General features: G+C 38.9%; 1 protein-coding gene across 1 annotated transcript; it reads right to left on the reverse strand.

Moving 5' to 3' along the window:
* Window positions 1-223: 223 nt before the first annotated feature.
* On the reverse strand, window positions 224-24,931 carry ZHX1 (zinc fingers and homeoboxes 1). Its single transcript, XM_065895516.1, has 4 exons — window positions 24,876-24,931; window positions 16,778-16,894; window positions 4,352-7,201; window positions 224-1,819 (listed from the first exon to the last, which is right to left on the reverse strand). Exon 3 carries the CDS (start codon window positions 6,974-6,976, stop codon window positions 4,355-4,357), a length of 2,622 nt encoding a protein of 873 aa, XP_065751588.1. The 5' UTR covers window positions 6,977-7,201; window positions 16,778-16,894; window positions 24,876-24,931; the 3' UTR covers window positions 224-1,819; window positions 4,352-4,354.
* Window positions 24,932-25,147: the final 216 nt, after the last annotated feature.

Genomic DNA, 25,147 nt, shown 5'->3' on the forward strand with positions numbered 1-25,147 from the left:
AATATATTTAAAAGCTAGCAAACATCAGAGCAGATTTAAGTGTCAAGTCTTAAGAGACTGGGGAAAAATTACTAATAGTTATTTACAGCTATACAAAGTTAACATATTGCAAGGGAAACATAATATAAATATATTCAAAGGTTTCATTTCCAATACTTGACATTTCAAATTTTGAAAACATTAAAATTATTGTCAAACAAAACTCAGACCACATTAGCAATGATTTAAAAAAGGGAGCAATTTAATCATTATAATACAGAGTGCTTTAAGAAGTTTTTAAACGTGTAAAAGAAAGAACAGTTTAGTGCATTAAATCGTTACTGTCTTTACATTGCTTCTCTTAAAAAAAGTTAACAGTAGTAAGAAAAAGCCACCCACAAAGCCAGCTGTTTGAATGAAGAAATAAGCTAAATTGCAGCATTTTGGAATTACTAATAAAGCTATAGTTAAAAAATGAAAAGTTTATAAAAATGAAAGCAGCATGCATAGTCAAGGCTTTTTCATAACATTTTCATTAGATGACAAACATTTAGGTAAAAACAAGAGCTTAATATTTATTATTCATTAAATTAGATAAAATAAACTGGCCAAGCCCACTACATCTGGTCATTCAGAAAAACATTTTAAAATCCAAAGCTAATGAAACTGAACATTTCTTCTATGAAGAAAGCACATTTTGAAAAATGGTCCTGTAGTCACAAAGGAAAGGGTCCTTCTCAACACGAATGAACAGCACCGGTCTTTACAAAGTTTGAGTTAGGAGGAACTTTCAGTCTCCTGAAATGGCAAGAGTTAACAGTGAACACTGCCATGTTCATAAGTGAAAAGCTAAGTTTTACCTCATTCTGATCAGTTCAGAATTTTTTTCTTTATTCATTGAAGTTGTTACACAAAGTAGAATTTCACCAAAAGATAATTCTTGAAAATTCTGATCTGACACCTGTACAAAATTTCTGATTTCTATACGATTGTAAGAAAACACTAAGTTAATATTTACTACATGGTTCTTTTTCACATTTTTGGTACAATATTTATTTCAGAGTTTCACCCTATCCAAATTCTTATGCCAGTTTCTTTCCCTTCTTCAGTACTGATTATGTTCGGTTTAAGAAAAAGCTAATTCAATTTCTAATGAAAAAAAGTAACAGAGTATTACAAGTAGTAATAGTGGTATCCATGAATGTGTTCAATGAAAGATCCAATCATTAAGCGCCAATGATACCACAAAATCTTCTTGCTCCAATATGTCCACAGCCTGTTTTTCACTTACGCTGAAATTACATAAACCCATGAACAACTCCTTAATCTTAGTGCAGGGCCTGAGAAATGAGATATAGAAATAAATCAGATTTTTCTTTTTCCTGCTTCAAACAAGTTTTACTCTGTAAAATGTTTGGTCACTCAAAGCTATAATCTTAATCATATATCAAAGAATACAGGCAATAAGGCCCATCTTACGAGACATACAGTATTAAGCTGAACAGAATATGAGGACAAGCTCTAGTGGTCATTAAACCCCCTCAGAAAGTCTAAGAATCAGAATGTCTCCATCATATCAGAATAAAAATGCACTTCATTGAAATGTGACTGCTTACAAGTTGTTTTAATTAGTGTCCTGTGTGCACTGCAGGACTTCTGCCGTCTGCAGCAGTTTAACTTTGACACAACATTGAGTCCCACTGTTTTTGGGTATTGGATCCTATTTTTTGAGATTGTGTATGCCCCCAAACGTTTTCAGTGTCATCAAAGATTGAGCCCATTCACAGTAAATCAGACATCTGGAGTTGAAGAATTGATTCTCCTCCAACGTTTTAGGCAGCTATAAAAGAAAAACATAATAAAAAACTAAAATTTTAAAGATAACCATATTTTAACATTTACCACTTTTAGAAACAAAAACGATTAAAATACATCCTCTGTATTCGCTTATTAATCCTGAGATCACTTGCCATATGTATCTTGTGTAATGCAGATTTTGTGTGCAACTCCAGTGTATATGTTCTGCATATACCAGATTTGCTTATAGACATTTTTTACCTACATGTAATAATTTATAAAAAAATATTAGTTGGAAGTATATATTTCATTGTATTCATAATAGACTACGAAATCTAAAGACTTGTATTTTTTTCTATTTATATATGGGGCTAGCTTGTGCAAAAGACATATGTGTTTATCACTTTTTTGCAGTAACTATTTTGGAAAGGTTTTGGTTACTTTTTTTTTGGTAAATTAAACCGTATCTAAATGAAGAAGTAACTGTTTAGAGGAAATTTATGGTGAATCCTTTTATAAGATGAAAAATTATTTTGTTAAGCCAGTGATAACTTGGTAATTAATGGGTTTTATAATTTTAGACTTTTGCATATTTTAAAATTAGAGCATGCCAATATAGGTACCACAAAAGTACATGTATAACATATATGATACAATTTTTTAAAAACCATGCATGGCTTTGTGTGAATTTTCTGACCCTAGTGTCCATTAGCGTATTGATATATTACTTAAGAATTACCCACACAAACTTAAAGTAAGGTCAAACTAAGCTGTACAACAAAGTTCACATTATTTTTAGAATGAGATTACAACTTCCTCCAAAATCACTGCAGAGCTTACTACTACAACAACGACAACAATTCACTGCAGCAACTAATTTGTTGATTCAGTCTTGGCCGAGTGCACATTCTTGTGTTTAGCAACAACAACAAAAAAGCCTGTAAAAAATATTTTCTGCATCTGGGTCAGAAGAAAGCCTGTCCTGAAGATTTCTGACATAAGGAAATGGAGGGCTGTGTTTCACGATAAAGCCGTACAAGACTGTTTAACTTCTTGTGACTCACAAGGATACATTATGCTCTATAACCTGGAGTGAGATTCATTCTAAAATAGGTGCATTTTTAGTCTCATCTGTTTTTCTGCCTGAAAAAAAAAAACCTGTTAATGAAAAGAATATCTGGAAAAAAAGAATATCTTGCTTACTGCCAAGCAATAAGAATAGTGCCTGGTACATATTAAGCGCTCTATAAATAATTGTTAAAACAAAATAAATAAAACCAGGGAGGAAGGCATGGGGAAATTAAAGAAATTCTGTGTAGAATAAGAGAGCATAAAAGTAGCAGATGGGGTAGGGATGCAAAAAGCTATGGAAGTAAGTATAATAAATATGCTCACATGATGAGGGTCTAAGCCTCTTTTCCTCCCCTGCTGTTTCAGAACACTGCAGTGATTTCTGACAACAAGGTGCTTTTGGACTACTGATGGACAGATACAAACACTTCATGACAACTGCACTGTTTTTAAAAAAAGTACAGTCTTATCCTAGAACACTCCAAAACAGAGAGTAGAAAAGAAGCAAACTATGCTACTGAATTCCAAAAGTATTAAGAATTCAAGTTCTAACTCCAAATCAGGTATCTGGATTTGCAACTACAGTGAAATTTTAATTAATCCAATCTATAAAAGAATTAAGAGTTAAGGAACAGGCCAAACCTTTCAAATTTAAAGCATATATACTTGCACTTTTATGCCTACAGAGAGGTATTTTTAACTTAATAATGTGTTTCTGCTGGTAGCAGGTTTGTTTTATATCAAATAAGGAAAAGACATTTCAGGCAATTGAGTTAATTTAATATAAAATCTGTTATTTACCACTGATCCCTAAAACAGAAATAATTTATATCACAGTTTTCAAAGACAGATGCCACCTAAGCAAACATGAATTTATATATCGCTTAAAACAGACCTTTGGCTTTTAATAGAAAAAAAAATTGAATAATTTTAATACTTAAAGCATTTTAAACTCTAGTTAAAAATCTAATAGTTTGGGGGGCAATACAATGAATAAAGAAAGAGAGATAGCCATTTTCACCTAGTTTCCTAAAACTGAGCAATCTTCACCCCTGTGGTAAGTCTTTCCTTCGGTATACTTTTCCCCTTCTTTTTAGTTTTCGTTTTTGAATTCTTTCCTTAAACAGGCAAAAAATGAAGCTTTAGTGAAGGAGGGTTGCAAGAAATACATTTTAGTTATCTTTAGTATGTGTGAATCCCCAACCCGCCCACCAGTCTTCCTTCTTAGAGAATGGGTAACTTTCCCTTAAAACAAAGTAAAGAACATTTCACATAAAAAATAATTAAGGCAACATTAAACTCTACATAATAAACATAACCATCACAAGAATCAGACTACACGTGATAATCGTATCTCTTGGCTATACTCATGGCACCTAGTCCTCTTATGAGGCATAAGAGAAACTATTTTAGAAAAAATCCGTCAAAAGTGACGATGACAAATACGAGGTGACTGTGCTAAATGTATGTGGTTGGTGAATGCACACGCAGCTTAACAACTTACATTTCAGTCATCTGATTTAGAAAGCTTCCGCTTCACATGTCGTGGGGGTTCCCAAGTGTCACTGTCATCTGTTTCTTCTTCATCCTCTTCCTGATCATCAATAACTTCATCTTCCTCCTCATTTTCCTCAAATAATTCTATACCTAACTCTGATCTTCTCTGTCTTTCAGCAAACCATTCTCTGACCTGCTCGTAGCCCATATGTGATTTGTTAACGAGTTCATCGAGGTCTTGCTCATTAAGAAATTTGTGCTTCAGGTAATAATCCTTAAGTATTGCAGTTCCAGTTTTAAATTTGATGAGGGACGGCCCCCTGTCCCAGTTGTTCATTCTCTTGCTTCCTCTGGGCCGCCCGCGAGGTCTTCCTCTTCCCCTTCCTTTGGGTCTCCCTCTCCCCCTTTTTCTAAGAGAAGACAGACCGTTCATACTGCTTGAATTGGCGCTTTGATAGTAGTAGTACCATTTTAAGTTTCCATTTTTCCAAGCATAACGGGTGTCCCCAAACCAACTAACTATGTCTGTTCTAGCAAGCCCACTTTCTTCAGCCAACTTGTCATACTCTTCTGGCGACGGCCACTGTGTTCGGACAAATGCGCTTTTAAGCATGTGCAACTGCTCGGGTGTTTTTTTACATATTTTGCCCGTACTCCCTGACTTAGGTGCACTAGACTCATCTCCAGGAGAAGTTTCTCCAGTTTCTTCTTTGGAACTACCTGCATTGCTTTCCTCTATTTCTCCTTTCTCTTCCTTTAAAGCTTTTGATTTCTTCTTCTCTGTAAACCAAGCATCAATTTCCCTTCTGGTAAGTTTGGTTTGCGCTCTTAACCTATTTAATTCTTCTTCTGAAAGTACGGAGCTGTTGAGAAAACTTGCCTGTAGGGCACGAAGCTGCTCTGCCGTCTTCTCTTTAAACTTTTGGGGAGTAAAGTCTGGAAAAGGATTCCAGGATTGTTTCTGCTGTGAAGTAACAACAGTTGGGGATTCCGTGGTTTCATCACTGGAGTCTATGATAATAGTGGCGGAGGAATCATTGTTGAGATGTAAGCACTGATTACTCTTTGAATTTCTCTGGTTGTACCTTGTGTCACTAAACCATTTTTTAATCTCTCCTTTTGTCAGCCCTGTGATTTTCATAAGTCTGATAATTTCGGAATCATGGGGAAACTGATTCTTTAGGTAGCTAACTTTTAATTCTGCCAGTTGCTCTTTAGTCTTTTTTGCCCGAACGCCGAACGCATCAGGGTTCGCCACTGCAGTCTCATTTTTCACAAGCTGAGAGGATGGGGCTCCTGCTGCTGCTGGCTTGGTCTCTGCAGTAGGCTGAGTGGCCGGGGGCTGACTTTTCTGTGCGTTTGTTTGATTTGGAACCCCTGCCACTGTCAAGGCTATAGGTGCTGCTACTGGCAAGGTATTCGTGCCAGCCACTTGGGTAAGGACCAGACCTGGCTGGCCAACTATTTGGCATGTCTGTAAGATGGATGGTAAACCATTACTCCCTGTGGAAATGTGGGTGGGGATGACCGTTATGGTCTGAGGTACAGTGTGGACTGTTCCGTTGAATTGTTTTCTTCTCGCCTCCTCTACTTCCTCGGGAGTCCAGCTAACACCATGTTTTAGACGTTGGGCTGAAAACCATATCTTGATCTGTTCCTCTGTATATTTTGCTTGGGCAGAAAGAACAGTAATTTCTGACATTGTTGGATAAGGGAATTTGTTGTAGGTGTTAAGCAAAAGGGGGTTGTTATCCAATGCAGCATTGTAGGTAGGAATGCTATTAACAGGGATGAGGACTTTGGGAATCAAATTGGAATTCTGCTGAGCTGATACAGCAGTGATAACCTGTGCTAACCCAGGAAGAACTGCTGCCGGGGTCACAACTGTGCTGGCAGTATTTGGATGTATTCTGTTTACAGTGGAAGTACTTGTATTCGATTCAGAAGCTGAAGAACTTGGATTTTCCACAGTTCCTTCACGGTCTGGTTTGATTTCATTCTCTTTCTCTTCTGGAACGTCCTCAACTGAATTATGATGAACTGTAATCCGTTTGTTCTCCACTTTATTTTTCATCATTTTCATGATAGGAGTTTTACTGATAGATATTCCCGAAGAAGAAACTTCTGTCGATTCAGCTTGCTCTGAATTCTCCTCTTTAACAAAACTACCATCAAAAGTCAGATCATTTATTGTTTGTTCAAAGATTGTCTGGTTATTTCGTTTCACCATAGTCAACTTGAAATTTTCTTCTCCCGGGTGATATTTCAGATTATGCTCGGAAAGTGCATCATACCTTTTGGTAAGAAAATTGCATTCGACACAAACATAGGATGAATTTAGCACTACATTGGGATGTTCTGAATCCACATGAAAAGTAAACATATTTAGATCTGGAGTTTGAAAAGTACAATATTTACATTCATAGCCACCTTCAACTTTTTTATTTTGCTGATTGTCAGAGTCTACGGATTCATGAACTTCTTCATCACTTGAGATACTCTCTGCTCTGGTGTTTTCTACAGGTGTAAGTACAGGAGGACCTTCATCCAGATCTGATATCAGCTCGAGGTCTGGATCCTGTTCACTGGCAAGGACCATGCAGGGTGTTGTGGATTTTCGCCTGCTTGCCATTCTGATGTTATGGGGAAAATCTCAGTGGTGATTAAAAAGCATTGGGGCTTAAAACTGTTCAGTATTCTTCATTTGAAAACAATGGCTTTTGGTTCTTCAAGTCTGTCTTTGTGCTCAACAAGTCTCATTAGCAGCTTTTTCATGGTGCTATCAAGTAAAGAGCTTATGGTTGGCAAATAAAATACTGCTGAACTGCTGAAATTTTTGAAGCACAACTCCAATCACCTACATTAAGATAAATTAAAAAATGTTTTTAAATGAGTGATTATGATCTATTAAGCAAATTACAGTTATATTTCACTTACATGAAGTTGTTGGAGAGCTCAGTTATAAAGATGTAGAATAAGACCAGACCAGGAAAAAAGTCCTCTAAGGGTCAAAATAGATGTCTCCAAGCCAACTCACTTTAGGTCATGTACTGTACCTCATGGGTCAGCCCACGGGCTTGTTTATTTGGATTTTTTCATCTAGCCAGCTATACACTGGAAGGGAAGGGGGAAAAAGAGTCTGCTTCGGCAGGCATACTAGTATCAGTGTGAAATGATAATCTGTTAACAGGGGAGGAACTTTAAAACTATAAAAGCAGCCACAGATACTCAAGACTATGACCACTAAGTATATAAGAAATTCAATCCATCAGTTATGCCCGCTTCTTCCTCCTGGTCTGTCTTATCCCCAAAGCATGCCCAAGTATGGCAAAAGCAACAAAGGCAGAATATAAATGATCAACGTTTCAGAAACATTATCTTAATCATTCTCCACAATGCTATCAAAATTGGTAAAACATATCTAATCATGTCAGTCTCCTGACTTCAAGCTTATGATGGGTCCCCAGTGCTGAAAGAATGAAGTTCAAACTCCTTAAGCGACATGTAGTTTTCTTCACATCCTGGCTGCAACCTCAATTTCCTACCATCTCCCTCCTGACTCCTATTTCTTTATGTTTTAGGCACAGAGCAAAAACGATTGCTATTCTAAGGACTCTCAGTGCAGGCCATTCCTTGTGCCAGGACACTTGTTTGTGCGCTGGGTGTGATGACCTCTCTATAAATCTGCCTGATAAATCACCTGCTCCCCTTAGCTCGGCCCAGCCTCCTCCCCGGCTTATTTTCTAGTCTAGAACTTACCATATTGTACCAGAGGAACGTTACACTTTTGTCCCGAAACCTCCAGTTTCCTTATTCATTTTTTTCCTTCTTTTTTAAAGTAATAGCTTTTTTGAGACATAGCAAAGCTCCTGAAACTCTGAATGGAGGCAATTTCCTTTATGTCTTCAATCTAAGCTCTCCCAGCTGAGCTATCTTGGCTGACTTCTCATACATTTCTCTATCTCCTTTTGCATACAGAAGCCTGGAAGTAGAGACTCACTAAATGCTTATTAACCTGGACTAGGGAGTTCCCTGGTGGTCTAGTGGTTAGGTTGCAGCGCTTTCACTGTTGTGCCCCGGGGTTCAATCCCTGGTTGGGGAACTAAGATCCATGCCCCCAACACACACACAAAAAAACTACTTCCAACCTGAACTAGAATGAATAGAAAAAGAGTCCTGTAAAATTCAAAATGCCCTAAGGGCATCACCATGGAAAATGTAGCTGAAATTCACAAGAATGACCTTGAATCATCAAGAAAAAGTGAGATATGTTCATACAAATACATTTTAATACTTTTGCACCCAAAATAGTTAAAATACAATTTTGATGCTAAATCAAAGTTGGTGTGCTTCTAAATTCTAAACCAAATGAAAATGAATACAATAAGTGGTATCACTTATTTTGTACCACGAATTGGAACTATTTTCATTTACTAGCATAATCCTTGTCCTAGCTGAACTGAGGAGAAAAAGTTTATTTCAAAGATTATAGCAAAACTAGGTCTCCATGACTCAGTAAAGGGAGAAATATTTTTAGGAAACAGAGCTGTCCAAAGAGAGAATGTCCTGCCTTTGAAGGTGGTAAGATCCTCCTCACTGGGATTATTCAAATATATACTACATATCCATTTGATGGATCCAAGCAACAGGTGGAAAGTTGGACCAAAAGTCAGACTAAATGTCCTGATTTCCCATATTACAAAATAAAGAGCATCAGCTTAGTAATAATAATGGTATCAACAATCCAAACCTCACTCTCAAAAGTGTTAGTGTTCTTTTTTTTCTATAAAAAATCTTTGGGGATTCCCTGGTGGCGCAGTGGTTGAGAGTCTGCCTGTTGATGCAGGAGACACGGGTTCAATCCCCGGTCCAGGAAGATCCCACATGCCGCGGAGCGGCTGGGTCCGTGAGCCATGGCCGCTGGGCCTGCACGTCCGGAGCCTGTGCTCCGCGGCGGGAGAGGCCACAACGGTGAGAGGCCCGCGTACCGCAAAAAAAAAAAAAAAAACCAAAAAACTTTGATTTCTAAGGGAACATAAAGAAATCACTGAAATTTAAAATGATTTCTTAACTAAATGTTATAAACTAAGATAATACCATCTCTCCTACTCAGTTCAATAAGGAACACCACTGTTTTTATAATTTTTTCCTCATTAGAAACAGGGAATTCCTCAAATAAGACTTTAAGCAGAACAGTAACCAATGAGCAGCACCCACATTTTTGACAGTGAAGGAGAATTGCTGAAAGGCAGGGGAGTAAGCTATTTTATGACTGTTATTCTCATAGAATCTTAGATTATGTTTAGTTAGGGTATATTAACAGCCAGAAGCCAAAGACAGAGGGGTTTTTCTTGAAACTACATTTCCTGAAAATGGTGGTTTTCAAACTTTTTGTTGTAAGCAGGACAGCCCTTTCTTCAAACAAAATTCTATGAGACGCCTAAGTGCAAAACTGACTAAAGAATATAGCCACTGGTCGGAGAAGTATAGAAGCTAAACTACTTCCTGACCCCATCCCACGGACCCCACAATCCCTACTTCCACCTCTGATGGGTTCTGAGATGTGTCTGAAGCCTTTGCCTTAAAAACGTAAATACTGGGGCTTCCCTGGTGGCGCAGTGGTTGAGAGTCCGCCTGCCGATGCAGGGGACACGGGTTCGTGCCCTGGTCTGGGAAGATCCCACGTGCCGCGGAGCGGCTGGACCCGTGAGCCGTGGCCGCTGAGCCTGCGTGTCCGGAGCCTGTGCTCCGCAACGGGACAGGCCACAGCAGTGAGAGGCCCGCGTACCGCAATAAAAAAACAAAAAAAAACGTAAATACTTTCATCAAAAATCCTCAGCTTGCCAGTGCTAAGTGAAATGTGAAAGCTAAAGTGAATTTAATGTGTACTTTCAGGTTGTTTCACTCTAAAAGGCAGGCCTGGAGCGCCCAGGAGTAGAACAGAGTAACCCATACTAATAAAAAGATACAGAAGAGAAACCTGAGGAGCTCAGATCCCTTTATTATTCTGGTTCTCTAGCTCTTGGGTTAAACTTCTTACTTTTTATCCTATCTAGTATAAAAATAGGAATATGCTACGAAATTATTACTTTTATTTCTTTTCCTTATAGTTCACTAGCTCAGGATGGTCAGTTTGTAAGAACTGAAACAGATATAAAATTTTAAAACCTTAATTATTTTTTGCTAAAGTCATGAAAATTACAAAATATTCATGTATTATTATCTAATGATATATACACACAATTGTGCTTTTTCCTTTGAAAACACTGGTCTTTGAAAGGAATTTGAAAATTTTAAATTAAATTTATTTAAATTAAATATTTTAACTTAAATGTGTAACTTGAAAATTATGATTAAATTTAAATAAGCTACTTAAAAGAAAGGCTTAAGGGCTACCCTGGTAGCGCAGTGGTTGAGAGTCCGCCTGCAGATGCAGGGGACACGGGTTGGTGCCTCGGTCTGAGAAGATCCCACATGCCGCGGGGCGACTGGGCCCGTAAGCCATGGCCGCTGAGCCTGCGCGTCCGGAGCCTGTGCTCCGCAACAGGAGAGGCCACAACAGTGAGAGGCCCGCATACCGCAAAAAAAAAAAAAAAAAGGAAAGGCTTAAAAAAAATCTTCAGTAATGCAAAAGACTAAAAATCTGATTATTCTGAGTAGCCTAGGTTGCCTCAACCTGGATTACTTCTATACTCAACTACATAGACCTGAGAAATACTCTTTCCTCTTCACTTCTAAAACTGTTTGCTCACATTTTGCTAACAAAACCAGAGTCAATATATTATTTAACATATTTCCAAAGAGAGACTAAGAGTTTCCAAAAGAGCCTCAAGATTTGGTCCAATGGCTCAATTCTATTATTATGATATAACCTAAAAATAAATCAAAGCACAAACAAGGGCATCCTCGTGGTCCTTATTATAAAGTCATGATCTGGGGGAGAAGCAAGGTCCTCAGCACAACCGTCCCTTTTTTTTTTTTTTTTTTACCAGTACGCGGGCCTCTCACTGCTGTGGCCTCTCCCGTTGCGGAGCACAGGCTCCGGACGCGCAGGCTCAGCGGCCATGGCTCACGGGCCCAGCCGCTCCGCGGCATGTGGGATCTTCCCAAACCGGGGCACGAACCCGTGTCCCCTGCATCGGCAGGCGGACTCTCAACCACTGCGCCACCAGGGAAGCCCAATCGTCCCATTTTTTTATGGAAGAAGAAACCCAGGCCCAGGGGGATTAGTTCACAGAGGCTTTGTGGTGTAGGGTAAAACCACAGGTTTTAGAGTCTCCTCTGTCACTTAGTAGTTAGGTGACTGGAAAAGTTACCCAATATCAACCTCATATCAACCTCAGTTTTCTCACCTATAAAACCAAAATTCTTCAGTTCAACAAATCCACTGAACAACTATTTGTTGAAGGTCAACTACGTGCCAGGCACTGTGTTGGGCACTTGGATTACAGCAGTGACCAGGACAGATCATCTCTGCTCTGCCAGATTCTAGCAGTTGAGCAAGGAAAACAGGCAGTAAACAATTACTTAGACTAACTATGATCAATGCAATGAGAGAGGAAGTATCGGGAACTATATAAGCACACTACAGGAGGCTTCTAGAAAAGAAGCAGAGAAGGCTGCCCTGGAGAAAATAAGAATACTGGTATCCTACCTCAGAGGCTGATCAAATAAAAATGCTTCACACACTCTGATATACAGCAGGTGCCTAATTAATGCTTTTCCCCCCAGTCCCTGAAAAATTCTTTTCGGAATGAATAAATACCATTTATTTACTATTATTCTCTTTCTTTCTATCTCTCAAGCAACATAATCAGCTGACAAGGCACACAAGTTGAATGAAAAAGCAAAAGGGGTTAAAAATACAGAATAAGAATTTCCATGGTGTGGTTTCAATTCATCTCCTTTCATCATTACAGTGCAGTGGAGCTGAAACAGGAAAACTGCCATATAGAAATTTCTATTAGCCGACAGGCATCTCATCCTCCCTTTGAAAGTCAACTCAAAAAAGCTTAAAATCAATTTGCGGAAGCTTGCACTATTTACCTATAAAAGAGGGTTAGAGTTTAGTTGCACAACTGAGGAGCTAGGTGGCTTTGCAGTTAAAACATAATTAAAGTGAAGTCTGCCAATAAAAGAAAAAATCATGCTCTAAATGCATCCAGCACTGTAAATATAATTATATTTGAATGCTATTTTCAGTTAATCTTTCAGTAGAGAAATACGTTAAAAAAATAAATGATCAAATCCATTACACTGCCATTAAAAATGATATTCAGGGCTTCCCTGGTGGCACAGTGGTTGAGAGTCCGCCTGCCAATGCAGGGGACACGGGTTCGTGCCCCGGTCCGGGAAGATCCCATGTGCTGCAGAGTGGCTGGGCCCGTGAGCCATGGCTGCTGAGCCTGCGCGTCCAGCGCCTGTGCTCCGCAGCGGGAGAGGCCACAGCAGGGAGAGGCCCACGTACCGTGCAAAAAAAAAAGATATTCAAAAAAGTAATTAAGGAATATGGTAAAGTATCCATTTACTGTTAAATTTTTAAAAATCGGAACAAAATTTGTATATTGATTATAAAATAACTATGGGAAAATATGTATGCATGTGGACAAAGACTAGATGAGAACATAAAAAATGAAATTTTCACATTAGATTATGGGTGAAATTTTTTTATGTGTGGTATCTACAAGTTTTCTTTAATATTGTTATGACATTGCTTTACTGTAAATACAACAAACAATAGTTTCAAGGCCTTAAAACTGCAAATAGACTAAAATATTTCTATGGTCATTTGTCTCAAGCTGGAAACAAAGTTTACTTTCTATTTTTAAAGCAAAAACATGTGCTACATAAAGGTTTTTTCAGGAGGAAGAAGAATCTGAGTGTGTACAGCATTCAGGGGTATTCCAGACGTCTTTGGGGACTGCTGCCCCACGGTAGAGAAGTCAGACTGGTTCTAAGAGCCCGCAAGACCACACATAATCTCCAGGGTGTAGATCTAGGCCAAGCCAATTTCCATGGTTCTATCTGCGCACTGGTTCTTCTCCGGAGGGTAGGATGCTCCTTAATCAATTCATGATTCTTAACTCATGAAAATAATTACATGAAATTTTCTCTGCAGAAAAGCATTTAGTGAAAGCAAAATTTATTTCATCACAGAATAAAAATCTAAGCAGTTCTAGTTCTTCTTACATTGTCAGAGAGAATGTCTGTTTAGCTTTCCACTATATTCTCAGGGCCAAACAGTGCCCATTAAGGCCCCAATAATATTTGCTGCGGAAAAAACAAGCTTTAAAATATATGTGTATTGTGTATTATAACCTACATTCTACTTCATTAAGCACTCATTTATAGAGGAGCTATAAAGAACAGCTGTGCTCGCTTTACAGTACTTTCACTGGTAAAATCCTTACTAATAAAATTACCTTAGTCCCTAGAATACGAAAACATGCTCAAATATAAAACACTCTATTTATTAAAACACAGCAATGGATATTCAACAAATATTTACCAATATCTATAATTCTACCATAACAAATCAGTTTTATGTGTGAATAGTGTATATCTATATTTGTAGACTATATAAAAATGAAACAAGGATGATAAATTCAAAGAATTAGTCCTGCAGTAGAATTCAGAAGAAAAGGCACAGTTCTTATAAAGATAGCAAATGCAAATTTGAACTTAGAATCATTATTTCTCTATAAGAGAAAACTATATTTTAATGATATCCTATATTTTTAAAGAGATTTAAAAACAGGTTCTCAATGTAATACACTATAAAAAGTTAGTGAATTGTTTCAAATTCTATGCTTAGTGCTAAAAAAAAAAGTTTCAAAAATTTTATAACTAAGTAGGTCCATAGCTACACTGAATTTCCAAGCCTCTGTTTTTCTGACTGTCTTGTACTTTAAATTAAATGATTAACAGTTTATTGGCCTAGTTAGCCACAAAGGCATGTTATTTTGGTAAGATTTTATGCGAATAAAAACAAACTTTGTTTTTAGGCCAATTCTGGGTCAAATAAGAACATTTAGAAGATAACTATGATTTTTAAGTACTGTGTTAGTTTTGACCGAGTACCAACTAAGTAAAACTGTTCTTAGGACAACTAAAATATACAAACTAAGAATCCTTTGAAATGTGTATTTATACCTATCCTGAGAACTCTTAGGACTCTGTATTCTATTTAGTTTCACTTCTCCCTCTCTGAGTCAGAGTTCTGTTTAGCCAGCTGAAAATACTTATTTTTACATGTTTGTATTCAAACTAAAAGTTACAAATCCACCAAAATCACAGAATGCCTGAAATAATAGTAGGAACAAAGAATAATGGACTCAAATTAAAACAAATGCTATCTACCATGTTTTTTTTAAAAAAAGGTGTCCAAGAGGATACTTTTTTTAATTACAAAATTTTTCTTTGGTCTTTACACACTTGAGGCATTTTTCAAAGCTAAAATATAAAAATATTTAGAAACAAGAGTCAAGTTCTCAAAAAAAAAAATTAAATGAGCGATTTGTCAACCCAAATTTGTACCCACAACAAACGTTTGTAAAAATTACTGTAACCTAGAATTATTACCTAAGAGATAAGTCTCAAGAAAATTGCCAAAATGGTCTCAAAATAATAAAAATTCAAGTATCAAGGTGAATACAGACAGGAGTGAATGTGATCCAAGTAACAGCATCTAAGAAACTGTGGCCAAAGATTATCTAATTTCAGAAGATCCCTTTGCTAATGCTAATTAAGGCTTAAAGAGTTAGAAACTCTATCCTCTCTACCTGTTTTTTTTTCTACCCGAGAAAGCCAACTTTAACGCTGCTAAAGATTAAAAGAAGAATCTAAGCTGGACAGATTTCTCCTGGTAAACTCTGACCCCAGATTTGAGAAGTGAAATGTCTTTTTGAATGGTCTCTAGGACACTAACATCCTGATGTTCTACCTTCTGCTGGCATGTAGGTCGGTATGTAACATAATGAGAGTGATATACAAACTAGCCCTATAATGAAATCTCCTGTCTTTATTATTCAAGTTTGTGAATAGGATCCAAAAGTAATTTTCGGCTGAAAATAATTTTCCCCTACTTTTCTCAAGGAAGTGTATTAAATCTTTCACAGACAATCTAACACAAGAATGCTATTCTTGATTCTAAGTGAGATTATCATTGAAAGGCTGAAAAGCCATTCATCTGTCCATTATCTTGCCCATTTATAAAATAAAGTAACTGTTACCTATTTCACTCTGGATATAATCATTCAATTTTTTAAAATACTTTGAAGGGGGCTTCCCTGGTGGCGCAGTGGTCAAGAATCCGCCTGCCAATGCAGGGGACACGGGTTCAAGCCCTGGTCCAGGAAGATCCCACATGCCGCAGAGCAACTAAGCCTGTGCGCAACAACTACTGAGCCTGCGCTCTAGAGCCCACAAGCCACAACTACTGAGCCTGCGTGCTACAACTACTGAAGCCTGCGTGCCTACAGCCTGTGCTCTGCAACAAGAGAAGCCACCGCAATGAGAAGCCCGCGCAGAGCAACGAAGAGTAGCCCCCGCTCGCCGCAACTAGAGAAAGCCCACGCGGAGCAACCGAGACCCAACGTAGCCAAAAATAAATAAATAAAATTAATTAATTAATTTAAAAAATACTTTGAAGGATAACAGTAATTAGTATTGGTAATGTCAACTTGTAAGAACACAAAAAATGAAAGTGAACCACCACATTAATGGTTATGGAATCTTTCCTAGTACTTTCTGGAATCATATACAATAACAATTGGACTAAATAAATATTTCCAACAGTATAGTATGTAATCTAATGCTTCTTATAAAAGCCAACTTATATCAGGTAAATAAAATATAAAAGTAATTAAGTAAAAATATATTCAAATATTTAAATAGTGGTATGCCTAACCTAAATCAAAGTAATTATTAATATCTTAAATTTTATAATTGTAATTAACTATTCTTAGAGGACTGTATACTGAAAACATATTTTCAGAAGTTGTTCTTGTAAGTCTTGAAGCATTTTTCTGGATATAGGCAAAAGAATAGTAAAATTTCTAGATCAATTTCCCCACAGAAAAGGTCTCTACCCTCATGACCTTCATTTGTCTGTTTCACCACTATTACCACAGCACCTGGTACAGTGCCTGATACACAGTGGATGTCAGCAAATGTATTGAATAGATTGAAAAATCAATTCTAAATATACCACAGATTTATTATGAAGTGTGATGCTGTTTCCTTTGAAATTAAAGCAGACAATACTTCTATATTTTTCAAGTTTGAAAGTACATTTCTTGAAAAAGAGTTAAGAATATATCTGCTGCTTTTTAAAGAAAAGCTTTTAAAACTTTAGCCAAATATAGTATCACTATATTAAGTGAGCACATTCAGTATCTGAGTTTTTACCATACCAAAACGATGAAACACATACTTGCCATAGCTTCCTTCGCATTCTGTTCTTTGACACAGAAGGGTGTCCCCTCAAATTAGGAGATGTTTAGCTCAGGCCATCATTACCAACAGGTCCAAAGTACCTATCTGCCATCTCCTACAAAAAAAGTAATATCGCTTTATTATTCTAGATACAATTCAGTCTTATTCGGAAACTTTAAGCTTATGCTTTGGTTTTTTAAAAATAAATGTAATTTTTAAAAAATTTCATTTCCTCACAGAACTTTTAAAAGAATCATCGAAATGCCAAACTCAATCTTAGTAAGAAATTCAAAACTGAAAACTACACTTCAAAATATCTTTATATTTTATAAAACAACCAAGTCACTATTGTACTATTTTCAATAAAAGTTTTCAAAAGGTGAATATATGCAGTCTATAATATGAAAGCTGAGATGAAGAAATTGGGGATTGCAAAAAATTAGTACACAAAAGTTACGATAGACAACTTAGTTAAACTAAGAGTTGGGAGGAGGTGTGTGTTTGTATGTTTACACGTAAGCCTAGTGATATTTGTACCCTAATTTACTACATATTAATTGGAATGAAGTGGATCATTAATGCTGGGGACATGCCAATACTACTTAAATAAACTAGTGGTATTCTACCCCTAAACATATGGTATATCTAATAGAATGATTGGTGGTTATTTCATTTTTGCAAGAAAGCTACTACTGAATGGTTTTTCAATCAGTGCATTGTGAAGCATTAGATGGTACAAAATCAAGCAAACTGAAAATTCTCTGAAAACTCAGATTTGTGTCTAAAAATGTTGTGGTATATTATTCACAGTTGTTAAACCAGTCAGGAAAATTAAGTAAAAACTATAATTGTTTGTCTTATTAAATAAAAGTAAATAATGCTTTTGAAGGGTTGAAGCATTTTTATTATTGTTCTTTAAGCAGTGAAACTCTGAAAACCATAGTGAATGAATATTAAGGAAGATGATTTCCCTCAGTACCTTATCCTTTGATTCCTGCTATTATTACATACAACTTTTATAAAGAAGTTTGTTAAAACTTGGCTGGGAACTTCCCTGGTGGCGCAGTGGTTAAGAACCCACCTGCCAATGCAGGGGACACGGGCTCGATACCTGGTCCAGCAGGATCCCACATGCTGTGGAGCAACTAAGCCCGTGTGCCACAACTACTGAGCCTGCACTCTAGAGCCCGCGAGCCACAACTACTGAGCCCATGTGCTGCAACTACCGAAACCCGCGCGCCTAGAGCCTGTGCTCCACAACAAGAGAAGCCACCGCAATGAGAAGCCCGTGCACCGCAACAAAGAGTAGCCCCAGCTTGCCGCAACTAGAGAAAGGCCGCACACAGCAACGAAGACCTAACGCATCCAAAAGTTAAAAAAGAAAAAGAAAAAAAACTTGGCTGGGCTTGGACTCTACTTGGGAGTGGGGGTTGGTGAAAAAAGAACAATCTCACTGTATTACTATGATAAGATTATTTATATCAGAAGTTTGTGAGTTCTATGAAACACCCCTTAAAACGTGTCATATATTAGTGATTCATCTTGAAGCTAAGGTCAGAGAAACTATGTGCACGTTGGGATGGGTGTTGGGGTGCATGTTGATTAATGTCTACCTGCTAGAGCCAGCCTATTCTAGCATTGCTTATGAAGAGCCCACTTAAATTGAGAAATCATGTAAATATACCAGTCCTTTAGTAAAATACTTGTAGGGTAAGTTAAAGCTTAGGCTGAATAATTACACTATTTTCATGAAAAGCAAAAGAGCATTTTCTTGGTAGACCCAGTGGAGCATCCTGTTCTGTCTGCAGCCTGGGATTCTACAATTTCATTTCCTGGTATCTCCTTGTTTGGACACTCCTTAGCCATCCATCTACAAGATGTGGACTAGAAGAGAGGATAGGAAACAGCTGTCAAAGCGGGGAGGTTATTTTCCAAAATGAATTATTAATATTATAGGAAATTGGTAACCTATTTGAATCCATTCTTAAATCACACAGTAATTGCAAGATGTTTTCCTGAACCAGAGTCTCTGAGAAGAGCTGCCAAGACATGCAAAGGCACAAGGCAACTAGAGGAGCAACAAATGAGTTCCTCAGCATTTCTGAATGAAAAGCATACTTGCCTGATGTTAGTTCAGTTCCTGATACTGGGAGTACTTTAGGACACCTCTCAAATTCAAAGTATCATTTTAAAATTTAGGAACAGAGTGAACTTCGAAAATTAAATAAGTCATCTCAACCATATACATTATGTAATAAAACAGATCAGTTATTTTGGCAGTAGAGGACGGACTGGAAATAAAGATGAAGAATTTGGGTTTTGGAACCAGAGTGCATGGGTTCAAGTCCCAGCTCTGTCACTTACTAGCTGTGTGGTCCCGGATAAGCCACTTAGCCTGACTGTGCCATAGCCCCGTCATCTGTAAAATGGGGCTAATGATAGTACCTATTTAATAGGGTTGCTGTAAGTATTGAAAGAAATAACACATGTAAAGTGCTTGGACTATTTCCTGGCCCATGGTAAGTCCGCAATTAGATTTTTCTGACTCTTATTTAAGGTATTAACTAAGTTATACAACAAAGAAAGTCTTTGTTTAAATTTTGCTAAATGTTGAGAACTAGCATAGTGTTCTGGGTCAGTTATACTTCAAAAAACAAACAAACTCATAGAAAAAGAGATGAGATTTGTGGTTACTGAGGCAGGATACAGGACTGGGGGGAGGGGGGATTGGATGAAGGTGGTCAAAAGGTACAAACTTGCAGTTATAAGATAAATAAGTACTAAGGATGTACTGTACAGCACGATAAATATAATTAACACTGTTCTATGTTATATACGAAAGTTGTCAAAAGACTAAACCCTAGGAGTTCTTATCACACACACATACAATTTGCTAAATGTTGAAACATTATAAAATATTTTAAAAGTCCACAAAACAATCCATTTTATTTTCCATTTCAGACCTCTGAGCATATTAAGCAATGATAGAATAGGCTGGCTTTAGCAGGTAGACATTAATCAATCATAATTTATACCTCCCACCCCAACATGCACATACTTTCTCTGACCTTAGCTTCAAGATGAATCACTAATATATGACACGTTTTAAGGGGTGTTTCATAGAACTCACAAACTTCTGATATAAATCTTATCATAGTAATACAGTGAGTGTTCTTTTTTTCCAACCCCCACTCCCAAGTAGAGTCCAAGCCCAGCCAAGTTTTTTTATTATTATTTTATTTATTTATTTATTTATTTTGGCTGCATTGGGTCTTCGTTGCTGTGAGTGAGCTCTTCTCCAGTTGTGGAGAGCGGGGGCTACTCTTCGTTGCAGTGTGAGGGCTTCTCATTGCAGTGGCTTCTCTTGTTGTGAAGCACAGGCTCTAGGTCCACGGGCTTCAGTAGTTGTGGCTCGCGGGCTTAGCTGCTCCACGGCATGTTGGATCTTCCCGGACCAGGGCTCGAACCAGTGTCTCCTGCATTGGCAGGTGGATTCTTAACCACTGCGCCACCAGAGAAGCCCCCAGACAAATTTTAACAAACTTCTTTTTCACAATATCGGAAGGTAAAAGGGAATAAACTTAGTAAAGAAGAAAAACATAATTATGAGTGAAGTGCTTAGAAATATCAGAATATTCCTATGTCCTCTCATTCCTCACAACAATCAAAAAAAGAGAAAGACCTTTAGGAAGGGGAAAAAGGGAGTCAGAAGTCCTAAGGGAAATATTAAATCACTAAAATTTAATGACAAAGTTATTTTATTTTAAATGATAAATATGTATATGTCTACCGCTTTAATGGTTTAAATTTTTACATAAGCTTTGATAATATGATTTTTAAAAAATCTAAATTTAAAACTGAAAACAAAAATCCTGTATAAAAAGTGGTTTACTCAGTTTTTACTCCCTTGAAAAAACGTCACTCTTAAACTGCTCATATATACTTGTTTTCCAAAGTATATCATCATATTTGTTTAGACCAAAGGTACATAACACCATCTTTATACCTTTCAAATACATTATGGGATACTGATTATATAAACTGAAAAGATTAAGTACCCTTTAAGACCAAAACGTGGCAACCTACATAAAAATTTACATAAATATTTACTTTAAAAATTTACTGTATAGGGCTTCACTGGTGGCGCAGTGGTTGAGAGTCCGCCTGCCGATGCAGGGGACACGGATTAGTGCCCCTGTCCGGGAATATGCCACATGCCATGGAGCGGCTGGGCCCATGAGCCATGGCCACTGAGCCCGCGCGTCCGGAGCCTGTGCTCTGCAACGGGAGAGGCCACAACAGTGAGAGGCCCGCGTACCAAAAAAAAAAAATTAACTGTATAGGGCTTCACTGGTGGCACAGTGGTTAAGAATCCGCCTGCCAATGCAGGGGACACGGGTTCGAGCCCTGGTCCGGGAAGATCCCACATGCCGCAGAGCAACTAAGCCCATGTGCCACAACTACTGAGCCTGCGCTCTAGAGCCCACGAGCCACAACTACTGAAGCCCGTGTGCCACAACTACTGAAGCCTGCGCGCCTGGAGCCTGTGCTCCACAACAAGAGAAGCCACCGCAATGAGAAGCCCTCAGCAACTAGAGAAAGCCCGCACACAGCCATGCAAGACCCAACGCAGCCAATAAATAAAAAAATAAATAAAATCTATATTAAAAAAAATTAACTGTATAAAACACAGATCTCCAAAATGTAAATGCAAATGTATATCCTGATTAGTAATTTAATCAGCAGCTGAGTCATGCAAATCTGGTTACTCACGGACTACAACTATTAATATATCAGAGCAACAGTATACAATCATATTAGGGAAACACTGGCTATTATTCAAAGGCTAGTGCCATAGTTTTTTTTCCCTTCAAATAAATGTAATTTAAATTACTTTTGAAATTACATAGGATGACTTAAGAGGATTTTAAGTTAGAAAAAACTTAAACATAAAAGTGAATGTGCTATACTGGCTATTACCACAAACAGTGCAATAGATATTTCTGGACACCTCCCTGAATTGACTGAATATGATATTAGATTAAAAACTAGCTTAGGCACTGAAATTTCAAAACTGTTAATATTCAGATAAATAGAGCCTTTTTTTTTTTTATGCGGTACGCGGGCCTCTCACTGTTGTGGCCTCTCCCGTTGCGGAGCACAGGCTCCAGACACGCAGGCTCAGTGGCCATGGCTCACGGGCCCAGCTGCTCCACGGCATGTGGGATCTTCCCGGACCGGGGCACAAACCCGTGTCCCCTGCATCAGCAGGCGGACTCTCAATCACTGCGCCACCAGGGAAGCCCTAAATAGAGTCTTTTGAGCCCAAATCCACAATGCTGCAACGTACATAAAAAGGCTATTTCCTCAGCTACACTTGTAATCATTTTAGTAATTTTAAGAGTACTTCCATTTAAGTCCCAAATATCACATTTTTGTGCCTATTTACCATTACAAGAAGGAAAATGTATAGTATATCATAACATCACCTTTCAGTCTCAATGTGAAATATAATAACAAAAGGGAGAAAATCTCCAAAATGAGCCACCTCACCTATGCTATCAAGTTCATTAATAAAATAATTGTAAAAGTTTTTTTCACATTTATCGAAAAAAAGAACTTATAACACAAGTATCATTAAAGGTGAAATAATTGCTGCATCATTCATGAACTGTCCTCCAATCCAGTGAAATAATCAGCTCACTATAAGGGAGAGACATCTACTAATGAGCGCTCACCAGCACAGGCACATTTATGTTTTCAGCCTTAGCATATTTTCAAACCATCTGGCAGCAATGCCTTTCTGGTTCACCCAGCCTAATCTGGTCAGAATTGAATATAAAACTAGACCTACGCACTTTGGGGAAACCAAAGAACAGCACACATGAATAACAATGTTCCAAACATGCAGCTCTAAACTAGTTTATACTTGAAATGTGTTTTTAAAAACATTTCTATTGAAGACATTAAATCTCTTTTAAAAAATACTAGAATGGTTCAAGAAATCTATATGAATCAGAGCTGTCATCAGTTACCCAAGTCTTACTTTAATTCTTTTTTTTTCATTTTAATCCTGATCACTAAATAAAGCATTTGAAGAGATTCTTCTACAAAAAGAGTCCTTGATAAATGAAATGCTATCAATTCTATATTGAAAGGACCCAAGGTTTGACAACTTATTTTGCACAAAATTAGTCTGCTTAGCCCTAAAATGCTTAGAGTAAGAAGGGAAAAACTAAGAGGAAAAAATATTCATGAAAGCCCTTTTTCTTTTATATCCTGTTACAGCATTATTGTTTTTGGCAGCACTCATATTTCTTTTGCTTAAAATCAAGAGTCAGAATTGCTACTTAAGAAATTTTTTTTAAAAATCTATGAGATGCGCTAGGGTCAGTATCTTTGTTAACACCAAATCCTGTTCATCCTCACCACTGGCATAAAAACAAACGACTTTTTCAGGATGATTTTTCAGAAGCAAGGATAATTCACGTAGCACCATATAACACAAGTTAAAGCTTTCAGACAAAGACTGAGAAACAGTGACCAATACCGACAAATCTTAAGGTGCACTCATGTACGTTATACACAAACATATACTCCAACCCAACAAATAGTCACTATTCCTGGGATATAGCTGCTTCTTCCTCCCTAACTGGGAACTACTCTATTTCCCAATCCTGTGATTTTCCCTTTTTTGCTATCCTCTCACTCTCCAAGAGAATTGCTTCTTCGTTTCAAGTTACATGCAATCCCAACCTAAACACATTACAAATTCTCTATCAGTTAGTTTTCCTGACATTTTTTTCTCCCCACAAAGATTAGCCTCTTCTCATGTTTTTCTTTAGAGCTGGGGTGAGATGACAGAAAAGCCCTGCAGAATTCCCGTTCTGCCCAATCTCTTCCCCATATGCCTCCTCTATCCATCCCCTCTCCCACTTCCTAATTCTCCTACCCGAGTCTCTCACTGAAACCTGCCAGAGAGCTGGATCCTGCACTAACATAAGCTAAGGATATCCAACGGAACCTTTTTCTCCTCTTTATTTTCTTTCTTTCTTTCTTTCTTTCTTGTATTTTTTTAATCTTTTTTGTTTTCCTTCTTCTTCTCCAGGGTTTTGCTTTTCCCTTACTGTTACCCACAGAGAGGTGGGGAGGGACGTATTGAAACAAAGAATTTCAAGTCCTGTTTCCTAGAACTTTGGTGTAAATACGCAGGGAAAGAGCATCCGCCAGGGCTCTTCTTTGCTGCCATTAGACCCCCTTCCTCTCACAGCTCCTTCCTAGCCCTTCATTCCCTGCAAAGACCGGGAGGTTGTTCCCTTCAGGCCCTAAGGCTTGGAGCGGTCCATGGTCAGCCTCCCTCTCTCCCTCCTGAAAGGGACGGATAACATTTCCATTCTCTCTAATCAACTTCTCCCTAAGTCCCAGGGCTCCCTCAAAAGCTAATATAGTTCTTAAGGACTCAGCTCTGAGTCCTGCCCCGAAATGGGTGCCCAGCCTTACCCGAAGTGAGGTACAGCCCTTCCCCGAAGGATCTCTCCGGGCTCCAACCCCAATACCAGTGCGCTCAGCTCCAGCAAGAGAATCTCTCCCCACTCTCAGGGAGACTAAGTCCCCACGAGGCCACACGCCCCTGCAGGGCAGGGCTCCCGACCTCCCCCAGGACCCTCAACATTGCTAGGGTGTTCCATCACTGCGGCGCCTGCCCCCCTTCTAGGGAGACCCAGTCCTCACTTCCTTCAACAATCCCAAGTTGCTCAGCCCTCTCGTAGGCAGGAGGGCTGAAATTTCCCCTTACAGAGCCCACCCCAGCTCCTTCCGCGGCCGCAGAGACCCCGAGAGCGCAAAGGAGGCTCAGGGTCTGTCCCCTGGCGGCGATCCCGGCCCAGGCAGGCCAGGTCCCTGCCCCTTGGACGCCCCGCGCCCATCCGCCCGGCCACCCGCCGCGCCGAGCGCGCTTAGCTCTCCGGGGTCTCTGCCCCGGGGCCGCCCTCCCCCGTCCGGCCCGCCGCGCCGGCCGCGGACTCTGCGCCGCCGGTCCCCACCCGTAGCCCCGGACGCCCTGGGCCGCTGGTCGCGGAGCCCGCTCGCGCTGCTACCTGCAGGGGCCGCCGTGCCTCTCAGAGCCCCGCCGCCGCCATCTTGCATTTCAAACCGGCTGCACTCTTCAGGGAGTCAACTTTGACCTGTGAACCCTACACCCGGAACCGCTCGGCGGGTCGGCTCACGCTTCGGAAGCTCTGCGAACTCCGCGGAGCGTAGGGAATCGGGGGTGGGGGTGCGAGGCGAGGCGCGCGCCCCAGCAGCCGACCGGGGGCGGGAGCGGGGGGAGGGGAAGAGCCGGCCCAGGCGGCGCCCTCCCACGTGCGCG

This window comes from Phocoena phocoena, chromosome 17 (genome assembly GCF_963924675.1).
Source record: "Phocoena phocoena chromosome 17, mPhoPho1.1, whole genome shotgun sequence".
Classification (NCBI taxonomy): Eukaryota; Metazoa; Chordata; class Mammalia; order Artiodactyla; family Phocoenidae; genus Phocoena; species Phocoena phocoena.